We start from the raw sequence: 21400 nt of genomic DNA on the forward strand, positions 1-21400 counted from the left end.
TGACAACTCAATCAATGATTCCTAATGCCAATTCTCTCAACTCATCACTCGAAATCAATCTAACCAACAAAAAACACAAGACAGAAAGCAAGAACAAAATTTAAATGAAAGAAAAAACAGAAACAATCAAGACATAAACAAAACAATAGGCGCAAGATATATCCTGGTTCAAATTGCTTTAAAGCAACTCTACATCCAGCCTTCAAACACCCCAAGAGCAGTCTTCTTATTACCAAGGATGATCAGTACAACAGCTTGAGAAAAAAAATCTCCTATTCTTCAAGTATAATCAACACTCACTCTCCAAAATTACAAGGCAGTCTTGAACACTAGCTTTTCTCTCTAAATGAATGTGCACTCGGAACCCCAATGAAGACTTTCAAATATTTACAGTTTACACCCCCAACTTATCACTAATTACAATTTGGGTTACAACTTCTATTTAATACCTTATTGGCCCTTAAAAAACACTGCTATAACTGATCTTATTTAACCTATATTCTAGACAACATTTTAACACATTTACTTACGTCGCTAGCCTGGTGATCTGATGAACAAACCTAGCAAGCTATTTTAGAAGACTTGAAGGTATGACCATGTGTTGACAATTGGGAATGTGTCAAAAACCCTGACTGTGGGTATTGGATGGAATTTATGTGCCTGAGGCCAAGAGTTAAGGCAAATCATATCGGACGAGGCACACCAAGTCAGGTATGCGATCCATCCTGATGTGAGTCTTGAGGAATGAAATAATACCTCTTGGGGAAGGTGTTCTAGAGACACCATGATTTTGAGGAATTTGCTTGGGAAGAGAGAATTGAGTAGTCTTGAGGAATGAGGTGGAATTTCAAGGATGAAATTTTCTTTTTAGGGGGGGGGGGGGAGGATGTAACACTTGAAGATTTTGTAAGCTATTGTCGTTGAATAAATGAAATATTTTTCAAAAATTTAAGGGTCTCGAGATGCATATGTAATTATTGGAAAAGAAATTTTGTGAAAGTAGTGATGGTGACCCAAATCTCGAGAGACACATGACGCCATAAGATAAAAGCAATGATGGTGGCTCAAATCCTAATGACGCGTGGCGTAAAACTATTTGTTAAGAGGTTTGATATGTCATGATTAGGCCCAAATCTCTAGGGCCACTTGTCACAAAGGGAGAAAAGTCATGATTAGAGTGCAAATCTCAATGACAAGTGTCAAAATCCTATTTAGCCAAGTGGCGTAAGCATGATGAAGCCAAATCTTCAAAGCTAAGTAATGAAGATCTAGATAACACTTGGCACCATGGGATTGGGACAAATGGAAGAGCAATTATGAGGCTCAAATCTCAAGGTCAAGTGGCCTAATCTTGTGGCACCACGTGGCAAAGGATGATGAGAATAATGATGAGTTACGATTAAGGGTAACACATGGCGGAATGGGATTAGCCGAGCACCTCTATAAATAGGCCACTAGGGGAAGGAATTCGGCCATTCCAAAGGGAGAGAAGGGAAGTTATTTTGAGAGGTTTCTAAGTAAGGATTCTATTCTTAAAAGGGAGGGGGAGGTTCTGCAAAAAACGGGAGTGAATTTGGTGGAGAAACGAAGGAGATATGAAGGTTCGACGGAAAATTGCACCCCGCCGGAGTTCGGGACAAATCAGTAGAAAAACAGCGAGGTAACTCTGGGTTTTTGTTATAATCTTGTAGAGTGTTGAAAAAGGGAGCTATAGGAAAAAACGAGGGTCAAATTGGAGTTAAAACGATCGAGTTATGGCCGAAAAATGAAGGAGATCGGAAGCTGTCCAAAAACATGGGCGACGCGTGAACTTCACGTGCCGGGCGAGGGTTGCGCGTGGTAGCACGTGAGGCCCCTTCCTGGGGCGTGTGAGAGCGCGTTCGGCCTTCTTTCTTTACTTCAATACCCATACTTTCATGTAAAAATATTTGACATTTACATTACTAAAGCTCATGTTTTGGCAATAAACAGCCTTGGTTTGTGTGTAAATGGTACTTTCTGGCGAATCCAAAGGTTACTGGTTTATGCATGCTTCTTACTTCTTTTTGATCACACTTGGGTTCATTTATGGGTGGTTTGTTGCTTACGTCTCATGTTTTCTTGGTTTCGAGCATATCCTTTATACCTTGTTGCATCGGGTTTGACCATGACGACTTTCGTGCGTGATTTGCATATCATATTCCTTCTGCTTTGTCATACAGCATGTCATGGTTGGTGGCTTACATCTCATGTTTCTTGACTTTGAGCATATATTGCCCATTTTAAACGCATCTCGTTGTTTGTATTTATGGCTAGTTGATGGGACTAGAATTTGAGCATGATGATTGGCAACGTGTTGGTGGAACATCACGATAATTGGGGGGGCAATCTTGTGCCTAGAGGTGAGGCTTGAGGGGTTGGACCACGATCACGTGCCCAGAGGTGGGGCTTAGCCTAGAGGCGAGGCTGAGATGTTTGAGATGAGTGCTGGCATGGATAATGGTGACTCAGGGAGGTTTTGTATTGACATGATCTGGGGAGATTTGTACTTATCTCTGCATATTTTCTGGCATAACTGCATATTACTCTTGCATGCATAGTTTCATTTCTTATACCACTCACTTAGATGTAACAATTTAACTCGGGTGTTTCATACCCTTGGGATATTCAACATCCCAGGTATATTAGACGTACCAAGTGATCCAGACTTCAATTCGAGTAAGGGGAAATATGTGGTGCTTGGCTAGCTTAGGGTTTTGCAGCTAGCTCTGGGTTTTATTTCATTATGTACCCTGGTAGTCCAAATGATGTATTGTAAATAACGGCTAGGATACTCAAGGTTGTAAGAGGTGTGTGTGAGTGTCCTGCAGTTGTACCTATATTGACGTGTTGTGTTTTTTTGGAGTATTGAAAGTCGTATGCATTTCTTGTGCTTGTGAAGGAAATCTAGTGGAAACCCTTTTTATTAAGCTTTGGTTAGGCTTACAGTTCGATCCAATGCTTTCGTTGATTAAGGGTTTTCGATAACGTTTGTGTGTTGTAAATAACCTGATTAGCTTGTATTTAGTTTCATTGTATATTTGAAAAGTGGGGTGTTACAGTTGGTCAGGCTATTTACAGCATGCAGACGTTATTGAAAATCCTTATCAACGGAAGCAAGGATCGAACCTGAGCACGCTAAATAGCTAGAATTTTCACAAGTTTAATAAAAATCCGTTTCGCACCAACATACCAGAAAACTATAGCAGGCTTATGAATACCTGAATTTGTAGTACAACCGTAGAATCCAACACAAACACCATACATCCTTAAGTATCTTAGCTGCTACTTACAATATAATATTGGAAATACAAGTACTACGCTTGGGTTACATGTATAAACACCGATTTCGTAAACTAAAGATCTAAAACTCCAAAACTAGCCAAGCATCACCTTTTTGCCCTTACCCGAGCTAGAGCCTGGGATACCTGTCTCATCTGACATACTTGGAACGTTGAATGTACATGGGTATGAAGCACCTGAGTTAGATAATAACATCTAAGTGAGTGGTACAAGAAAAAAATACATGCATGCATACGTGAGACAAGAGACATCTCAACGAGTAATTCAAGAAAGGAAACAGTTTGTGCATAAACAACAAGAATCTTCCCTCATCATCATTTCCTCAACCAGTCATCATGTCAAACATATTAGCCTCACCTCTAGACTAAGCCCCACCTCTGGGCGCATGATCGTGGTCCAACCCCTCATGCCTCACCTCTAGACACGGCCAAGAAAACATGAGACGTAAGCAACAAACCATCCACAAATGAAATCAGGAGTGATTAAGAGGAAGCATGAAGCATACACAAGAACCACCCACTTTCGGGTGCACAAGAACCACTCACTTTCAAGTTCACTAGAAAGCACCGTTTGCACGCAAACCGAGGCTGTTTACTGCTAAAACACGAGTTTTCATAGGGTAAATGTCAAATATTTTTATACAGAGTTGTTGGGAATAAAAGGGGAGCATTCCATAAAAATTTCAAGGAAAAAGAAGGCTACACGTGCCCTCACGCGCTGCCCCCAAAGTCACCTTTTATTGTACACGCGCCCTCCTTTGTTGTACACGCGCTGCTACACGTGCCCTCCTTTGTTGTTGTAATTCCTTGCTGCGATTTTGTCGGAAGCCTACAAAGTCACACCTTTTTCCACCCCTTGCTTTCACTTTAAGCCATTCTTGCTCGCTCTCTTACCCAATTTCTCAACCCAAACCCTAACCCAATGTCAAAACCCAATCATCTACCCAGTTATTCATCCAATTTAAGTCAACAACCTGCACCCTTAACTTGTTCAGGCCAGCCCAAAGTTTTCTTATTTAACCATCATCCATCCCAACCCAATTGCCTGTCCACTACCCACCTTACTATGAATCAAACCATTGATTAACTCAGCCACTAATTATCCCAAAGTCTAGCCTACTGCAGGAATAATTTCTTCTAACCAAAATTAAATTCAACCTTGTTTTGGTTAAGGTACATTCTTTACTCTGAAAGCTTGATTAATATTTATTTATTCTTGAGTATTTTTTGTAAATTTTTTTTAGGTCTATTTAATTTTATTTTGTAGCTTCAATATATATATATATATATATAGAGAGAGAGAGAGAGAGAGAGAGAGAGAGAGAGAGAGAGGGGCCGGAAAATAAAAAAAAAATAATTCCTTGCCCTATTTGTCACATCTCGAGCATTATTTTTGTTTTATTTAATTCAAAATTTTGAGTCCTATTTGTGCATCCTAGTAGGTTTCTTGTTTCCATTTAAGTTGCAATTTGAGTCTTCTCAATTATCACTTATGTTGTTGCATCACTCCTTAGCCTTCTCCCATTATGGTAAACATTCCCATTATGATTTGTTTACTTGCTCTTGACTTCCAAAAAACACAAACAACCTTCTTCCACTACACCAATTGATCTAGTCATTACAAAATTTCATAAAAAATCCACCAAAACCAAAATGAGCTATATCGAAAGTCTTTCGTATATAGTAGGAACACTTACTGAATAGATAGCACATGCCCTCAAAATACTAGGTAAGTAAAAGATGGGAAATGATTTTTAGTCTCTCTAGTCTAATGTGTCTCTGTATGGCACATTCAATACACATTGCTTCCAATGAGATTCCTCACTCACATGAGACATTACCTTCTTTCGAACCGAGGCAACCTAATGATAGAAGGACACGTCACATCATGAAGCACCTAAGTATGATTGTAGGCTTCTAAACTTTGAAGAACCTGTAGGTGACAATCCTAGAATTGACACACATCATGAAAGGAATCTAGAACAAGAATATAGGCAATCACCTCTGCCCTAGAGGTATAGATGTGAAGACTATAGAGAAAATAATAGGATTGTGAAAGTGGATGTTCACGAGTATAATGGTAGGTTAGACCCTAATGTGATTTTAGATTGGTTGAATGACATGGAAGATTACTTCACTTGGTATAACATGATTGATATTGAGAGGGTTTGTTTTGCCAAAATGAAATTGACCGGCTCTTCAAAGAAATAGTGGCAAAAGGTTCAATGTAATTTTGAGAGGTTAGGTGAGCCTCCCATCACCCACTGGGTCGTCATGAAGCAAAAATTGAAAGAGAAATACTTACCCTCCTTCCATAATGTAATGAAGATAATTTATCCAGTAGCACACTGTAGTAAAATAGATACAATTAAAGATTCAGAAAATTAATGTAAATATAATTGCGTGATCTCCTAGCCTTCCCCTTTTTGAGACTGTAGGTTAATTCTGTTTCTTATTGTCATGGTACACTACACTCTTCTTCACTTGTTCCTTGTTATCCTCCAAGAATTATATGCCCTAGAACTATGAAACTTTCATATCTTGTTGCAGCATTGAATTTGACCGTGATGACGAGTTGTTTGCAACTGCTGGTGTTTCGAAACGCATAAAGGTTTTTGACTTTTCTACAGTAAGTATCTTGCCCTGGTGTTGCTTCTTTGTTTGGTTTAGTGGTACACATGGTGATGAATTTAGTTGAAAGATGTCTTTAGAAACTAGATTGTGGATATCGTGGGTCACATGGATTCACATATTTGTTAGGTATAGTCAATTATGAAATAGGTGGTGGTGAGGAAAATGAGCAGTCTTCTTCTGGTAGGGCTTGTCAATATTCTCTTGTCATTTAGCTTTTAAATGGCTTATTTATGGTTATCTGTTTGTAGTTATTGTCTGACTTGCTTTAAGACAAGAAAATTTGTAGATAGTCACCTTAATGCCCCACAAAAAAGATGTTATTAGTTATGTTAATGCCTAGTGATGTGCATCTACAGTGATTAAATGTGTCAAACAGATTCATGTTCATACCATACATATTTAAATATTCACGTCTTAATGCATGCATATATATATATTGTACTTGTTAATATGAATATATATTGAGACAATGATGCCTATTCTCGCTTTCCCTTGGTTAAACCTTTTGTTTTATGTATGCATTTGTTTTGGTCTTCAATCATACTTTTTGTTAAAACTGGGAGCTGTCGGTACACAATATCTCACTCAATCACTCACCAACTCAACCACAAAATGTACACAAATCAGAAAGTAAATGAAAGATAGAATTGAAATACAAAAGAAAGATCAAACCACATTGTTGCATGTTGATTTTACCTAGTTCATGCCACGGAAATGGCACTACATCCAGCAACTCTATCGAGAGAACAATCCACTAAGAATGAAAGAATCAGTACAATAGTCATTCACCCTCTCTTACAACCCGAGTACAATTCTCACAAAAGAATCCAAGAACTATTTTTCTCACAGCTCTCTCTCTTTGTGACTGCACTCGTACAAGAGAATATACTGATTTGTTTGATTTGATGATCACAATCGATCCCTGCCCTCATATTTATAGACTATGGGGCGGATCAACTTAGGGATATAACCGACTCTACAAAGTGTAAACTACCCCTAGTATATCCAGTTAATTACAAAAATGTCCTGCACACTAACTGCCACTCGATCATCATCCTCGACTCCTTTGATTTCTTTTAAGCTTTTAGCACACTAACTCGGGCAAAACATCAACAAATCTCCATTTTTCCTCAAGTAATACCTAGAACTTTACCATTCTTGTTCTGCTCTCCCTGGAAACCTAAAAAATGATCAATCAAACAACATAAAATTGTAACAACCTTAAACAATGTTGCAATTTGGACATGGAAACAACTTTAGTGAACATATCAGTTGCATTATCAACTGCAACTTTAATTAGATTAATCTCTTTCTTCTCAAGATTTTTTTTGATAAAATGGTATCTAATGTCAATATGTTTAGTTCTCTCATGATGACTTTGATTTTTAGCCAAGTGTATAGCACTTTGGCCGTCACACTTTAGAATAGCCTTCACATTATTTCCTAGGAGCTCACTAACCAATCCTTTCAACCACAATGGCTCCTTAACAGCCTCGGTCACTGTTATATACTTTGATTCGGTGGTTGAAAGAGCCACAACCGGCTGAAGATTAATTTTCCAACTAATTGTGGAGTTCCATAATTGGAACACATAGTCGGTGGAAGACCTTCTCCTATGTAGGTCTGATGCATAATCTACATCTGTATATCCTATAATATTCGGCTCTTCTGATTCCTTAACTCCACCATAGACTAAAACCTTATTAATTGACCCCTTTAGGTATCTAAACATCCATTTTACAGCTATCCAATGTTCTTTCTCCGGATTAGCCATGAATCTACTTACCACACTCATGTCATGAGCTAAATCTAGCTTAGAACACACCAAGCATACATAAGGTTGCCAACAACATTAGAATAGGGAATTCTCTTCATTTCTCTTAGGCTCTCTTCATCCGCTGGAGATTGGGCATGCAATAGCTTGAAATGTTGTGCAAAGGGTATATTTACCACTTTTGAATCCAACATATGAAATTTCCTTATGATTTTCTCTAGATAGGCTTTTTGGGATAGCTGGAGGGTTCGGTTATATCTATCCCTAAAATTTTCTTAGTCTCACCTAACTCCATCTCAAAGGATGAACTAAGTTTCACCTTTAAACTTTGGATTTCAGCTGGTGAATGACTTGCAATAAGCATGTCATCTACATATAACAGGAGATAGATTGCTACTTTAGAGGAAACATGTCTAAGGTAGACACAACAATCAAATGAGCTTCTTTTAAACCTTTGACTTATCATAAATGAATAAATTTCTTGTACCACTGCTTAGGAGACTGTTTTAGTCCATATAAGGACTTCTTCAACAAGCAAACCTTGTCCTCTTTTCCCTTAATTTCATACCCTTTAGGCTCCTCCATTAGAATTTCCTCTTCTAACTCACCATGGAGGAATGCAGTGGTAGCATCCATTTCCTTTAGGTAGAGGTTTAGATGGGCTGTCATAGCTAGCAAGGTTCTTATAGAAGTGTGTCTCACTACTGAAGAAAACACTTCATTGAAATCTACCCTTACTACTTGGGTACAACCCTTGGCTACTAGCCTAGCTTTATACCTAGGCTTAAGGCTAACTCTAGCTCCTTCTTTCACCTTAAATAACTGTCAAGCCTCGAGTATGAGGCTTGGGGAATTCTGGAAGAATTGGGAATTTGAGAAAGAGAAAGAGAGGGAGAATTTGAATTAAGAAGAGGGAGAGAAATAGAGAGAGGAATTAGAGAGGGAAAGATCCGAATGTATTCATTGATAGATCCCATCCTCACATACAATGCCCATTTATAGGCTCGCCCAACTAGTTATCACAACTGATTCCTGCAAGTGGCTTAGGCAAAACCGCCCGCACATGCAATCTGTTATAGCCATTCTGTTATTACTACTTATAGCTATGCATCTCTAGTTTATTACACATAAGCCACTAGGCTTGTGACAGTCCCGGCCCCTTAAAAGCTTCCTTGTCCCCAAGGAAGGTGAGTAGCTGAGCAGTGCGTGGAAATTGACTTAGCAGTTGGGGAAGGTATTCCCAAGTGGTATACTCTGGGTGACGGTTAGACCACTGAACCAAAACTTGGATGAGAGGTACGAGGCCCTGATGGACTACTCGCCGGTCGATGATGGCTAATGGTTCCCCGTCGCCGTCGGCCTCTTCGGCTGCAGGAGGTGGTTCTGAGCTTACAATAGCGTTAGGCTCGATGAACTTCTTCAATAGGGAGACATGAAATACTGGGTGACATTCCATGTGGGGAGGTAACTGCAATCTGTAGGCGACTTGACCGACCCGCTCCAAGATGAGAAATGGTCCAAAGTACTTAGGACTGAGCTTGGTGGGGGTGACCTTAGAAAAAGAGGACTGTAGGAACTGTCGAACCTTTAAGAAGACCCGATCGCCCACTTCGAAGTTTCGGTCACTTCGTTTGCGGTCTGCGACTTGTTTCATCCTGTTGTTAGCGGTGGCCAACTTTTGCTTGAGGAGTGAGATCATCTCTGTCGGTCTTGCAAATACTCAGCTGAGTTAGTTTGCACCCTATTGGTACCCGTCATGGTAGGCATTATAGGTGTTTGGTATCCGAATAGAGCCTCAAAGGGAGTTTTCTTAATAGTGCTGTGGTAAGTTGTGTTATACCACCACTGAGCTAAAGAAAGCCACTTACCCCAACTCTTAGGCCGAGCAAAACACATACATCGCAAGTAGGATTCCAAGCACTGGTTGACCCTTTCGGTCTGCCCATCAGACTCCGGATGGTATGCTGATGACATGTGTAGACTCACCCCTAAATTCTTGAACAACTCCTGCCAGAAGTGGTTGGTAAATATTTTGTCTCGATTTGAGACGATGGATTTAGGTAGGCCATGCAGTTTGGCCACTGTATCAATGAACACTCGAGCAATCTCCTGGGCTATGAATGGGTGAGTGAGGCCAATGAAGTGAGCAAATTTGGTCAGCCGATCAACCACAACTAGAATCGCGTTTTGGCCCTTTGATTTGGGCAAGCCCTCGATGAAATCCATGGATATCTCCTCCCATGCTCTGTCTGGTATAGCCAGTGGCTGTTACAATCCTGGATAAGCCACTTGTTCATGCTTGCATCGTTGGCACGTCATGCAAGCTGCCACATATTCCATAACTTCTTTCTTGAGGCCAGGCCAAAAGAACATCTGTCGAACCCGGTAATAAGTAGCTCGAACCCCCGAGTGTCCCCCTAGTGGAGAGCTATGTAATGCTTGTAAGATCTTAGTTCGTAGTTCCCTGTCATTGCCGACGACCAATCTGCCTTTAAACCTGATCAACCCGTCGGCCATAGAATATCCCTGCTCATTGGTGTGCCGCACGGCTAATTGGGTTTGGAGGGATTTGGTCCACTCAGACTTCTCATAGCTTCTAGTAATGTCTTTGACCCAATCAGGCACCACGGCGGTGATTGCCTCACATGCTCCTGCTTCCGATCTTCGTGACAGAGCATCTGCCACAATGTTTTCCTTTCCCCGCTTATACCGTATCACATAATTTAGGCCCAACAATTTGGATATTCCCTTCCTTTGCAAATGCATATGCAGCTTCTGTTGGAGGAGGTGTTTTAGGCTATCATGGTCAATACGTATTATGAGGGGGGCTCCTTCCAAATAATGTCTCCACTTGTCGATAGCTATAATCATGGCTAACAGTTCTTTCTCATACACACTTAGTCCTCGGTGTCGAACAGCCAGTGCTTGACTGATGTAAGCGAGGGGTTTCCCTTCTTGTGTCAGCACTGCGCCTACCCCGATGTCGCATGCATCAGTTTCCACCACAAAAGCCTTAGAGAAATCCGGCAGCGCCAGAACTGGGGCTTGTGTCATCGCCTTTTTTAGGGTGTTGAAAGCTTGCTCAGCCGGGGAATTCCATCCGAAGTTGTCCTTCTTGAGTAATTCAGTCAATGGCTTACTGATCACTCTATAATTCTGTATGAATCTTCTATAATATCCTGTTAAGCCAAGAAATCCCCTCAGCTCCCTTATTGTCAAAGGCTTGGGCCACTCCAACATTGCTGTAATTTTATTGGGGTCGGTGCTGACTCCTCGGCCAGAAATGATATGCCCTAAATAATCCACCTCATTCTTTGCAAAGGAACACTTAGAGAGTTTAACAAACAATTGATTAAATTTCAGGATTTCAAATGTGGTTTGCAAGTGGGCTAGGTGTTGTTTGAGGTTGGGGCTGTAAACTAAAATGTCATCGAAGAAGACAAAAATAAATTTCCGTAAGTATGGGGCAAAGAGGTGGTTCATAAGGGCCTGAAAAGTGACTGGGGCATTGGTGAGCCCAAATGGCATCACCCAAAATTCATAGAGGCCTTGGTGTGTGCAGAAGGCTGTTTTATAGATGTCGGCAGGGTTCATTCTAATTTGATGATACCCTACCCTCAGGTCGAGTTTTGTGAAGATGGAAGCACCATTTAGCTCGTCTAATAGGTCTTCAATCAAGGGAATGGGAAATTTATTTTTCACGGTAAGGTTGTTTAACTGCCTATAGTCTGTGTAAAAGCGCCAAGTACCATCCTTCTTTTTGACGAGAAGAATGGGTGAGGCGAAAGGGCTTTGACTCGGTTGGATAATGGCCGTTTGGAGCATATTTTTGACCTGTTTTTCAATCTCAGCCTTCTGATAGGGGGATAACGGTAGGCTCGAACGTTTATTGGCTCAGAATTGGGTTTCAAAGGTATAGTATGATTAAACAGACGGTTTGGAGGTAGGGTGCATGGTTCCACAAATAGTTCCTGAAATTTTATAAGTAATGGACCTAATTCAGTAGGGAAGGTTACCTTTGCAAAGAGGTCGGAAGTGGGAGGGCTCTCCTGCTCATCTTTTCCTATCGTTTGAATGGAAAATAGCTGGGATATCTGCCCTTCTCCTTTCATTAGCAACTTCTGTAATTTTTTTCCTGCGATCATCTTGCATTCCCCTGCCTCGAGGCACCCTTTTAACGTCAGCTTCCTGCCTTTCAAATCCAGTGTGACTTCTAATTTATTGAAGTCGAAAGTTAGAGGACTTATCGTCCTCATCCAATCCACCCCAAGGACGATGTCACAGCCTCCTAGTTCCACAATTCTTAGATCTGTAGAGAACTCTTCCCCTTGCATCAGCCATTTAAACCCTACACTCTTATGATTGTTGTACATTTTGTTGCCGTTAGCTACCGTTATTGATAAGGGAGTATTTACCAAGGCACACCTTAGTTCCACGGTAGTTGCTTCATTGAGGAAGCTGTGGGTGCTACCACTATCAATCAACACCATCATTCTTCTCCTGCCCACTCTCCCTTCAACCTTAATGATTTGCCCTGCATGCTCCCCTTATAGTGCATGAAATGAAATTTCCCCTCCTTTCATTGACGGGATCACCTTGAGGAACTTCCGCCTCTGTTTCTTCAAGGTATTCTTGCCCCTTCTCTAATATTTTCTCCTCTCCACCCTCCATGTTTAGTAGCTGCCTTCTACATTGGTGGCCAGGACTATAAGGATCTCCACATCTGAAACAGAGCCGCAACTGTCTCCTCTGTTCTATAGTGGGATTTCTGACCGCCACGACTTGCTAACTTCCTCTGGGTGGACCCGTACCTCCTGCCGCCCCTATCTCCCGCGCATGACCACTAGGAGGTAGACTGATTAACGATCCTATTTGAGAGGAGGCCCTTTTCCTTTTGTTGATAGCTTCTAACGTCAATTCTTGTAATCTGGCCTTTTCTGCGGCTTGTCTAACCGTGAGTGGCATCATTTTTACCATGGATCTCAACTCATCCTTGAGCCCACTAATAAAGCTGGATACAAAATATTGCTCAGTAAGTGATGGTTGGGCGTTCCACATTAGAGCTCCTAACTCCTCAAATTTCTCTAAATACTTCGTTACCGTCCCTTCTTGCCGAAGTTTGTTGAATTCTTCTATCACATCTGCCAAATTCTTTTCTCCAAAACGCCTACACAGTTCTTCGGCAAAATCGGTCCATCTCACCCCAATTCCTTGGTAACTATACCATCCTTGAACCTAGGAATCAGCCGTATCATTAAGATAGGCTGTGGCCAATGTAATTCGCTGAGTCTCATCCACATTATAATACTGGAAGAAATGTTCACACTAGCGCACCCACCATCTTGGCCTTGTCCCATCAAATAATGGTATCTCCAGCCTTGGCATTGGTGTGTGAGTATCAGGTTGTAATTGAAATTCCCTCACTTGAGGATCCGTGTCAACTCCTTGCACCCCTTCCGACTCTGCTTCTCCTGTAGGTCTTGGGAGTATTCCAGATCCGTTCGAATTTGGACCAGCTCCAGATTGCGGGGGAAATTCCGTTGGCAAACGGAATTGTGGTAAGGATGATAGCATATTAAACATGCTATTGATCTTTTGACCAAACTGATCCATCGTTTCTCTATGCCTTTCCAGCTCGCGGTGCATATCCTCGTGAGAAGTCGCCAGTTCCTCTCGCATTCCTTCTCACATTGCAGCCACATCTTCCCTGCTTTGGGTGATAGCCTCGTGTGTCTGCGTCATTCCGAACTCCAGTGCTTCCATTCTTGTTTCCAATTGTTTTGAGTCTCGTTCCTTCCGCCATCGTCTGCTTCACACTTTCTTCAAAAAACACTGCCGAGGCCGCTAGCTCTGATACCAATTGTCAAGCCTCGAGTATGAGGCTTGGGCAATTCTAGAAGAATCGGGAATTTGAGGAAGAGAAAGAGAGGGAGAATTTGAATTAAGAAGAGGGAGAGAAATAGAGAGAGGAATTAGAGAGGGAAAGATCTGAATGTATTCATTGATAGATCCCATCCTCACATACAATGCCCATTTATAGGCTTACCCAACTAGTTGTTATCACAACTGATTCCTGCAAGTGGCTTAGGCAAAACCGCCCGCACATGCAATCTGTTATAGCCATTCTGTTATTACTACTTATAGCTATGCATCTCTAGTTTATTACACATAAGCCACTAGGCTTGTGACAATTACCACCTTCAACCTACTATTCTTTTTCCCAAGGGTCTATTTACCAAAACCCAGGTCTCATTTTTCCTCAAGGATTCCATCTCAATTTCCATGGTAGCCTTCCATTTCTGAGATTCCTTTGAGTTTACAGCCTCTTCATAGGACTAAGGCTCTTCTCTAGCCATATCAGCCGCACTTAGCAGTGCGTATGCCACCAAATTAGAGAAATCATATCTCACTGGTGGCCTACTGACCCTTCTTTACCTATCTTGACCTATGTTATACCTTTTTCAATTAAATCTCCAACTGTACTTGATGAACCAACATTGTCCATGTGTTGGTCTTCATGATAACCTATGAAGCACGGAAATGGCTTGGAGACGCTGTTTCTGAACTGTTTCCCGTTTCAAAAACGGGAAAAATGGCCCAAAATGTTTTTTGGGCCGTTTGTGTAATTTTTAAAAACTTTCGAGCCGTTTCAAAATTTAAAAAACTTACTTGAAACGTGTTTCCAGCCTAGAAATACATTTCAACGAGTGTTGCGCAGCCCCCTTTTTCCCTCTTTTCTTCTTCTTCTTCCAGCCATTTCTTCTCCTTCGATCGCCCTCGTCGCTAGTCCTTCTCAACCTTCCGTCGTTCACTCTGGTGCTCTGTCATCTGCTCCAATGTTCCGTCGTCTGCTCCAATGCTTCATAGACTGCAGGTAACACCCCTCCCCTCTCTCGATATATATATATATATATAACAAATGGCTGGAAGAAGAAGAAGTAAATAGTTATATATATGCGAAAATATATATAAGTTAATAGTATACAGTATGCATATTTATGTATATATATGAGCATATTTATATGTATATATATGTTAACACTTTAAGAGTATGCATATTTATCATTATATATATATGTTTCTATTTATTTATCATTTTATATTATGAACTTTATATTTATATTTATATTTATTTAAATACATTATAGAATTTATATTTATTGTTTATGTTTGAATTTTTTTTTCTATATTAAAAATTATATTTACAAAAAATCCCTATATTTTTTAAATTTACAGTTTATCCCACGTTTCCATTTCCTACTTTTTTAGAAAAATGCCATTTTCGCGTTTCCATTTCTATCGGAAACGTCTCTTGTTACCGTTTCCGTGCAACCTAGATTATAACTTGATGAATCCCCCACATCTATAGATCTGTTAAGGCTATTTCGGCTTGAGGATCCTTCACTAGCACTTAGCTGGTCCTGAATAGGTTCTAAGAGAGTATCATATGCAACAACATCATCCTATTGTTGTTGTTCAAAATTTACAACTTTTGCCTTCCCTTTCCTATCTTTGTTCTCCTTATCTTGATCAATAAAGGAATTCTCATTAAAGGTTACATCTCTACTTACCATGGTTCTAGGCATTTCTTCTTCTAAATTCCACAACTTTTGACCCTTAACCCCTAATGGATAACCTATAAACACACATTTCTTAGCTCTAGGTTCTAATTTACCTTATTTTACATGAGCCTAAGCTATACACCCAAACACCCTAAGATGATCTAGGTTTGGTTTATGATTATTCCACATTTCATAAGGTGTCTTAAAACCTATGGCTGATAAAGGTGACTAGTTTATCACATAGGCTGCTATAGCAACATCCTCTCCCCAAAACGCTTTTGGAAGCCTAGCATGAAACAACATACATCTCACCATTTCTAGGAGGGTTCTGTTCATATGCTCAGCTAACCCATTCTGCGTAGGGTTATCGGGGGTAGTAAGGTGCCTTAGAATGCCACTCTCTTTACATAATTGGGTGAATTCTTTATTACAAAATTCTAGGTCATTGTCAATTCTAATGACCTTCAATTTTACACCACTTTAATTTTCAATCATAGTCTTCTAGGTCTTAAATGCATCAAAAGTATTATCTTTGGATATCAAAACACAAAGACCCAAACCATTTTAGAGTAGTAATCTATTATAGATAGGAAATACTTGTCATGATCGTAGGGTTTAGCCTAGGATTGGAATGACAATCGAATGAGCTGATGAGTAGAATGAAGAGTAGAATATTTGAGAGGAAGAAATGGACAGAAATGGGGAGAGAATGTAGCGAGAATTGAAGGAGAGAAGTAGAGAGAAATGAGAGGGAAATTTGGGAGAATTGTAGAGAGAGAGTCAGTTTTCATTTATCATTTTTTTCATATCCTATCCCATCCGTTTACATAGCTTTATATAGGCATATTTGCTCCTAACTAACTGCATAACAACACCCATGTGCTTATAACCAATTGCTAAAATATCTTCTAACAACTATTATCAATCTATTACTATATTGCCCTTCAATAGATTCTTGGGTCATGACAATTCTCCCCTCTTTGAAAGAGTTCTTGTCCCCAAGAACTTACAACAATTTAGCCATTGCTCCTCAACCAATACCAACTCTCTCTAGCTTGGTTGTTCTTTCTTTTATCATTCCCTTTCTAGGCCGCTTCTTCTTTGTTCTTGGATACTTTTCAGCTGTCAATGTGTTCACATCAAATGCCTTCAATGAATTTAGCCGCTCCTTGTCGTTGGTAATAGCTGAAATTTGCAACCCTACATCCTTCAAATGTCGATCATTCCGAAACTCACGCAACTGACCAGCTACCACATATGTTTCCCCCTTCTCATCATCTTCATTGTGTGTCGTTTTGAATACAGAGGGTTGATTAACTAGTTTTCCATCCATCTGTTCGTCCTTCAATGTAATAGACAAGCATTCGGATTTACCAACTAGAGGAAGAACCAATACAGCAGTGGGAATTTTGTCCCCTTTGACAAAAGCTTTGACTTCTTCAACTGCCTCCTTTAGCTTTTCCCCAGTTACAACCGGCTTCAAGAATTTCTCATCACTTTGAATCTACTGTTGGTGGATAGAGCTACTATCAAGGTCATAATTCGCAAGAAACTTGCCTTGGCTGGAAGAGAAATTTGCAATCTGGCTTAACCCTTCATTTCTTTCCTGCCAACCCTCATTTGGCACATTCAAGTGTATTAACTCCTGCCTTGGCTGCTCCCTTTTAAGAAACTCCTCCTTATTAAAACTTTCATGATAGTCATCAAAGTATTCGGTAGGAAAACTGTAATGATACTCCTTAGATAGTATCATTGCAAACTCTTGCAACTTCTCGCGTATCATAAGACCAAATTCCTTGCTCACATCATGTATCTCATTGCTTGTTCCTTTGTCCCTGTTGCTGCCAACTAAAAATACAGCCTTCTTTAGGCTGCCCTTGAGGCTCCATTCCAGCTGAAAAGGAAGCTTTCTCCTGTTGCAATTGAGACTCTAATGGTCTCATATATGCACTGTTCCCCTTGACTGCCTTTTCACCAACAACAGACTTTGAAGACCAAGGAGCTATATACATACTACTTCTTCTTCAAACAAGTTATCCCAAAATTCAAAGCCGAAATTAACCCTTGTTTCCCTTTGCTCATAGCCTCAAGCACCAACAATCAACGAGCTGGATGAGCTGGAAGAATCCATTTCTCACATGGAATTGAACTGGTTCAACGATCTTCCCAGCCGCGCTTCTTCTTTCGGCCTTAGCTGTCCACCTTCCTCTTCAAGACTCGGACCTTTAACTACAGAAATTGATTTCTCTGCCTTCAACTCAAATCAAAATTGCAGCCAAGAGCTGCTATTACCCAATCACCGTCCAACACCTACTTCACACTTTAGTGGCGCTGAGAGTCAATTGGATCCGAGAATCTGTTGCGGCTTCCGATGAGTTCTTGGAATTCTCAGAAATCACCTTGAATCTCTGCTTGATCAATCCCACGGAGAGCCATCGGAATTGATTCCGAGATTCAACCAAAAATCTCCTCAAAGCAGTTGGCAACGTATAATCCACTTCTGTGGCTTATGGCTAATGAGCGCCACCTCACCATTGCTTCAAGAAGTCGCCTAGACTTAATCCGCCTCAAATGGAATCCGTAGCGATTTGGGTTTGCTTCGCCTTCAAGTCTGGAGTGTCACAACAACACTCCTTGCTGAAGTAGCTCTAGTCCATGGTCAGATGAATAAACCGTCGAGAGCTCGTGTGAGAGTTGGTTTGGTTGCTTTGCTCTCGTTTCGGTAATGGAGGAAGAAGGTTGAAGCAACTGAAGAAGGCCACTCAATTAACTCAAGTAGAAGGAGTCGACGGCCAAGGAACTGCTCTCACCTGGTATTTCCGAAATCTGGTAGCAACTACAATGGGTTCAAGAAGTCGCCCAGATTCGCTTCTTACCGTCTGGGTTGAAATCACTGACCAATCAAAGCGGTAGTTCCAGCAACGCACTGGTCGGACGGTTCATCGTTTGGGTCGGAATTGCCTTCCGATCAAGGTAGGTAGCTTGCTTCACTCGTACGGTCAGAATTGCTTCTCGACCCAAAATTGCAACACCACTGTGCCTTTCGAACAAGCGGCCACACCCACAGAATTCCAACAGAATAATCGAAGAAGGTGCAGAGCGGAAGGCGATTGTGATGCAACCAGTGGAATTCTCCAAAATTGAGAATCGATGGCCGCAGTTTTTTCGAAATTCACCTGCAAACAGCTTCAAGGAATGACTACTCTGGTCAGAATCACCTTCCGATCCAAATGAGCAACACACCGCTGACAATCGGGTTCCCCTTAAATCAGAATTGCAACTGCAACGACTCGGAAAATATAGCAGCTAATCAATCTGCTGCTTCAGAATTCAATAGTCGAACCTTCCACTTTTCTTACACAACCGAGGTCGCCTTTCTTGATCGAACAACACTTCCGAATTTTTCAAGCCGAGAGCCACTCCTCCGTCGGACTAACTGGAATCGAATTTGCTGAATTTAGTTCGCTCCACCGCTGCTTTTGGTTTTCGAAGTCGTCTTCAAAGTCCGATAACCAATCTTGCTTGCGTTGGACAGCAGTCGTCCATTCCCATCGGAAATTAATCAACAAGAAAAACCGCTGAGGAATGATGCTTTGATACCATTTGTTATGATCCTAGGGTTTAGCCTAGGATTGGAATGACAATCGGAATGAGCTGATGAGTAGAATGAAGAGCAGAATATTTGAGAGGAAGAAATGGATAGAAATGGGGAGAGAATGTAGCGAGAATTGAGGGAGAGAAGTAGAGAGAAATGAGAGGGAAATTTGGGAGAATTGTAGAGAGAGAATCAGTTTTCATTTATCATTTTTTTCATATCCTATCCCATCCGTTTACATAGCTTTATATAGGCATATTTGCTCCTAACTAACTGCATAACAACACCCATGTGCTTATAACCAATTGCTAAAATATCTAAAATATCTTCTAACAACTATTATCAATCTATTACTATATTGCTCTTCAATAGATTCTTGTTTCATAATCTGACAAAATTCTAGGCCATTGTCAATTCTAATGACCTTCAATTTTACACCACTTTAATTTTCAATCATAGTCTTCTAGGTCTTAAATGCATCAAAAGTATTATCTTTGGATATCAAAACACAAAGACCCAAACCATTTTAGAGTAGTCATCTATTATAGAAAGGAAATACCTAGCTCCACCATGAGTTAGGGTTTGACTAGGGCCCCATAAGTCCGAATGGTCATATTCAAGTGGGCCTTTAGAGGTATGGAGTGCTTTCTTAGGGAACTTTACCTCCACAAATTTTTCATAGATACATGATTCGTATGTGTCTAAATCTGTAACCTTATTGGAGCCAAAAATCCCTTGACTAACTAGTTCTCTGAGCCCTTAGATACTCATATGAGCAATCCTAAAATGCCATGGCTATGTGTAATACCCCAAGAGCCCAGAGAAGGGTTGTATATATTGAGGATAGTGTAAGAAAGAAAACAACACCAACTGTATACCTTTTGGGCAGAATGTAGATAAAAAAATCTCGAGTTAAGCGTGCTTGAGCTGGGGAAACTCAAGGATGGATGACCCCTGAGAAGTTCATGTAGGCGCATCAGGGTAAGTTATTCCGGTCCTTCCTATCGCTCGATGCGAGATGTTACAAGTGGTATCAGAGCCGACCCGGACCGTGTGTTGGGACTGTGTACTAGCCAAAGGCTGGGGGTATTGGACTGGGGACTGTGTACTAGTCAAAGGCTGTGGGTATTGGACCGGGGACATTGGACGGGAAAGAGCTGGGACCAGTTGTAAGGTCGCATGACGAGGATGTCATGTGCTCGAGGGGAGGAGAATGTAATACCCCAAGAGCCCAGAGAAGAGTAGTATATATCAAGGATAGTGTAAAAAAGGAAATAATATCAGCTGGATACTTTTTGAGTTGAATGTAGGCAAAGAACTCCCGGGTTAAGCGTGTTTGAGCTGGAGAAGCTCAAGGATGGGTGACCCCTGGGAAGTTCGCGTAGACCCATCAGGGAAAGTTGTTCCGGTCTTTTTTTTCGCTCGATGCGGGATGTTACACTCTGTGTGCTTATAGGTCTTATTTTCCCTTTCAAGCACATCCCCACATAATGTAGAAGCTATCATAACAAATATCCCATTTTTCAAGACTGCCTACATACATACAAGTGATCCTCTAGCTACCTTGAGGACATCACTATGGCCACTATAACTATAGCCACTCTTAGTTAGCTCCCCTAAGGAAATCAGGTTCCTCTTTAAGTCAGGGACATCTTACTGATGAGAGGGTCCTTAGTGACCCATCAAACATCTTAAGCTTAATGTCCCCAATTCCCTTTATGCTAAACTCTTGGTTATTCCCTAACAAAACCTTCCCCCCACCAATGTCTCTATAATTCAAGAACCATTCTATATGGGGTGACATATGGGGGGGCACAATCGGAATCAAATACCCACACCTCTCTATCTGAATGACTTGATACCACAAGTGCGTCCGAGCTATCATAGTCAAACTCATATATAAAGTTTGAGAATTCTAGTTTACCTTTATCTAAAAATTCTTGCTTTTTCTTTGGGCAATTTTTCTTTATATGCCCTTACTCATGGCAATGAAAACATCTAATGTTTTTCCTATCGCTTCTTGACTTTGATCGAGCCTTCCCATTAGCCTTAGGATCTCTCTTTTCATATCTATATCTAGTTGTAGGGGCATCCTCAACAGATTTCTTCATCTCCACTTTCTGTTGCAGCTCTTTAGAGTTAAGAGCACCTATAACATTCTCTAAGGATATGGTGTCCCTACCATGCTTTAGAATGTCCAGAAAATGCTCATATGACTTAGGTAATGAATGCAACAAAATTAGGGCCTTATCGTCCTTTTCATATGATATATTTAGGTTTTCATATGATATATTTAGGTTTTCCAAGTCAAGGCATAATTTGTTAAAATCATCAATATGGTTTTGGAGCTTTTGTCCTTCTTGCATTTTGAAAGTAAAGAATTTAGCTTTCAAATATAACCTACTCAAGAGAGACTTAGTCATATAGAGACTTTCTAAATTAGACCACAAAGCCCTCGGCAATTTCCATCTTAGACACTTTCCTTAGGACTTTGTCCCCTAGACTCAAGATTAGG

General features: G+C 40.7%; 1 protein-coding gene across 1 annotated transcript in view; it reads left to right on the forward strand.

Moving 5' to 3' along the window:
* LOC127811378 (E3 ubiquitin-protein ligase COP1-like) overlaps positions 1-21400 on the forward strand; it is a 66873-nt gene that overhangs the window by 25130 nt on the left and 20343 nt on the right. Inside the window, exon 7 of the mRNA XM_052351170.1 lies at positions 5871-5949. Coding sequence (XP_052207130.1) covers positions 5871-5949 — 79 coding nt within the window. The remainder of the gene's footprint in view (positions 1-5870; positions 5950-21400) is intronic.

This window comes from Diospyros lotus, chromosome 10 (genome assembly GCF_014633365.1).
Source record: "Diospyros lotus cultivar Yz01 chromosome 10, ASM1463336v1, whole genome shotgun sequence".
NCBI classification, from domain to species: domain Eukaryota; kingdom Viridiplantae; phylum Streptophyta; class Magnoliopsida; order Ericales; family Ebenaceae; genus Diospyros; species Diospyros lotus.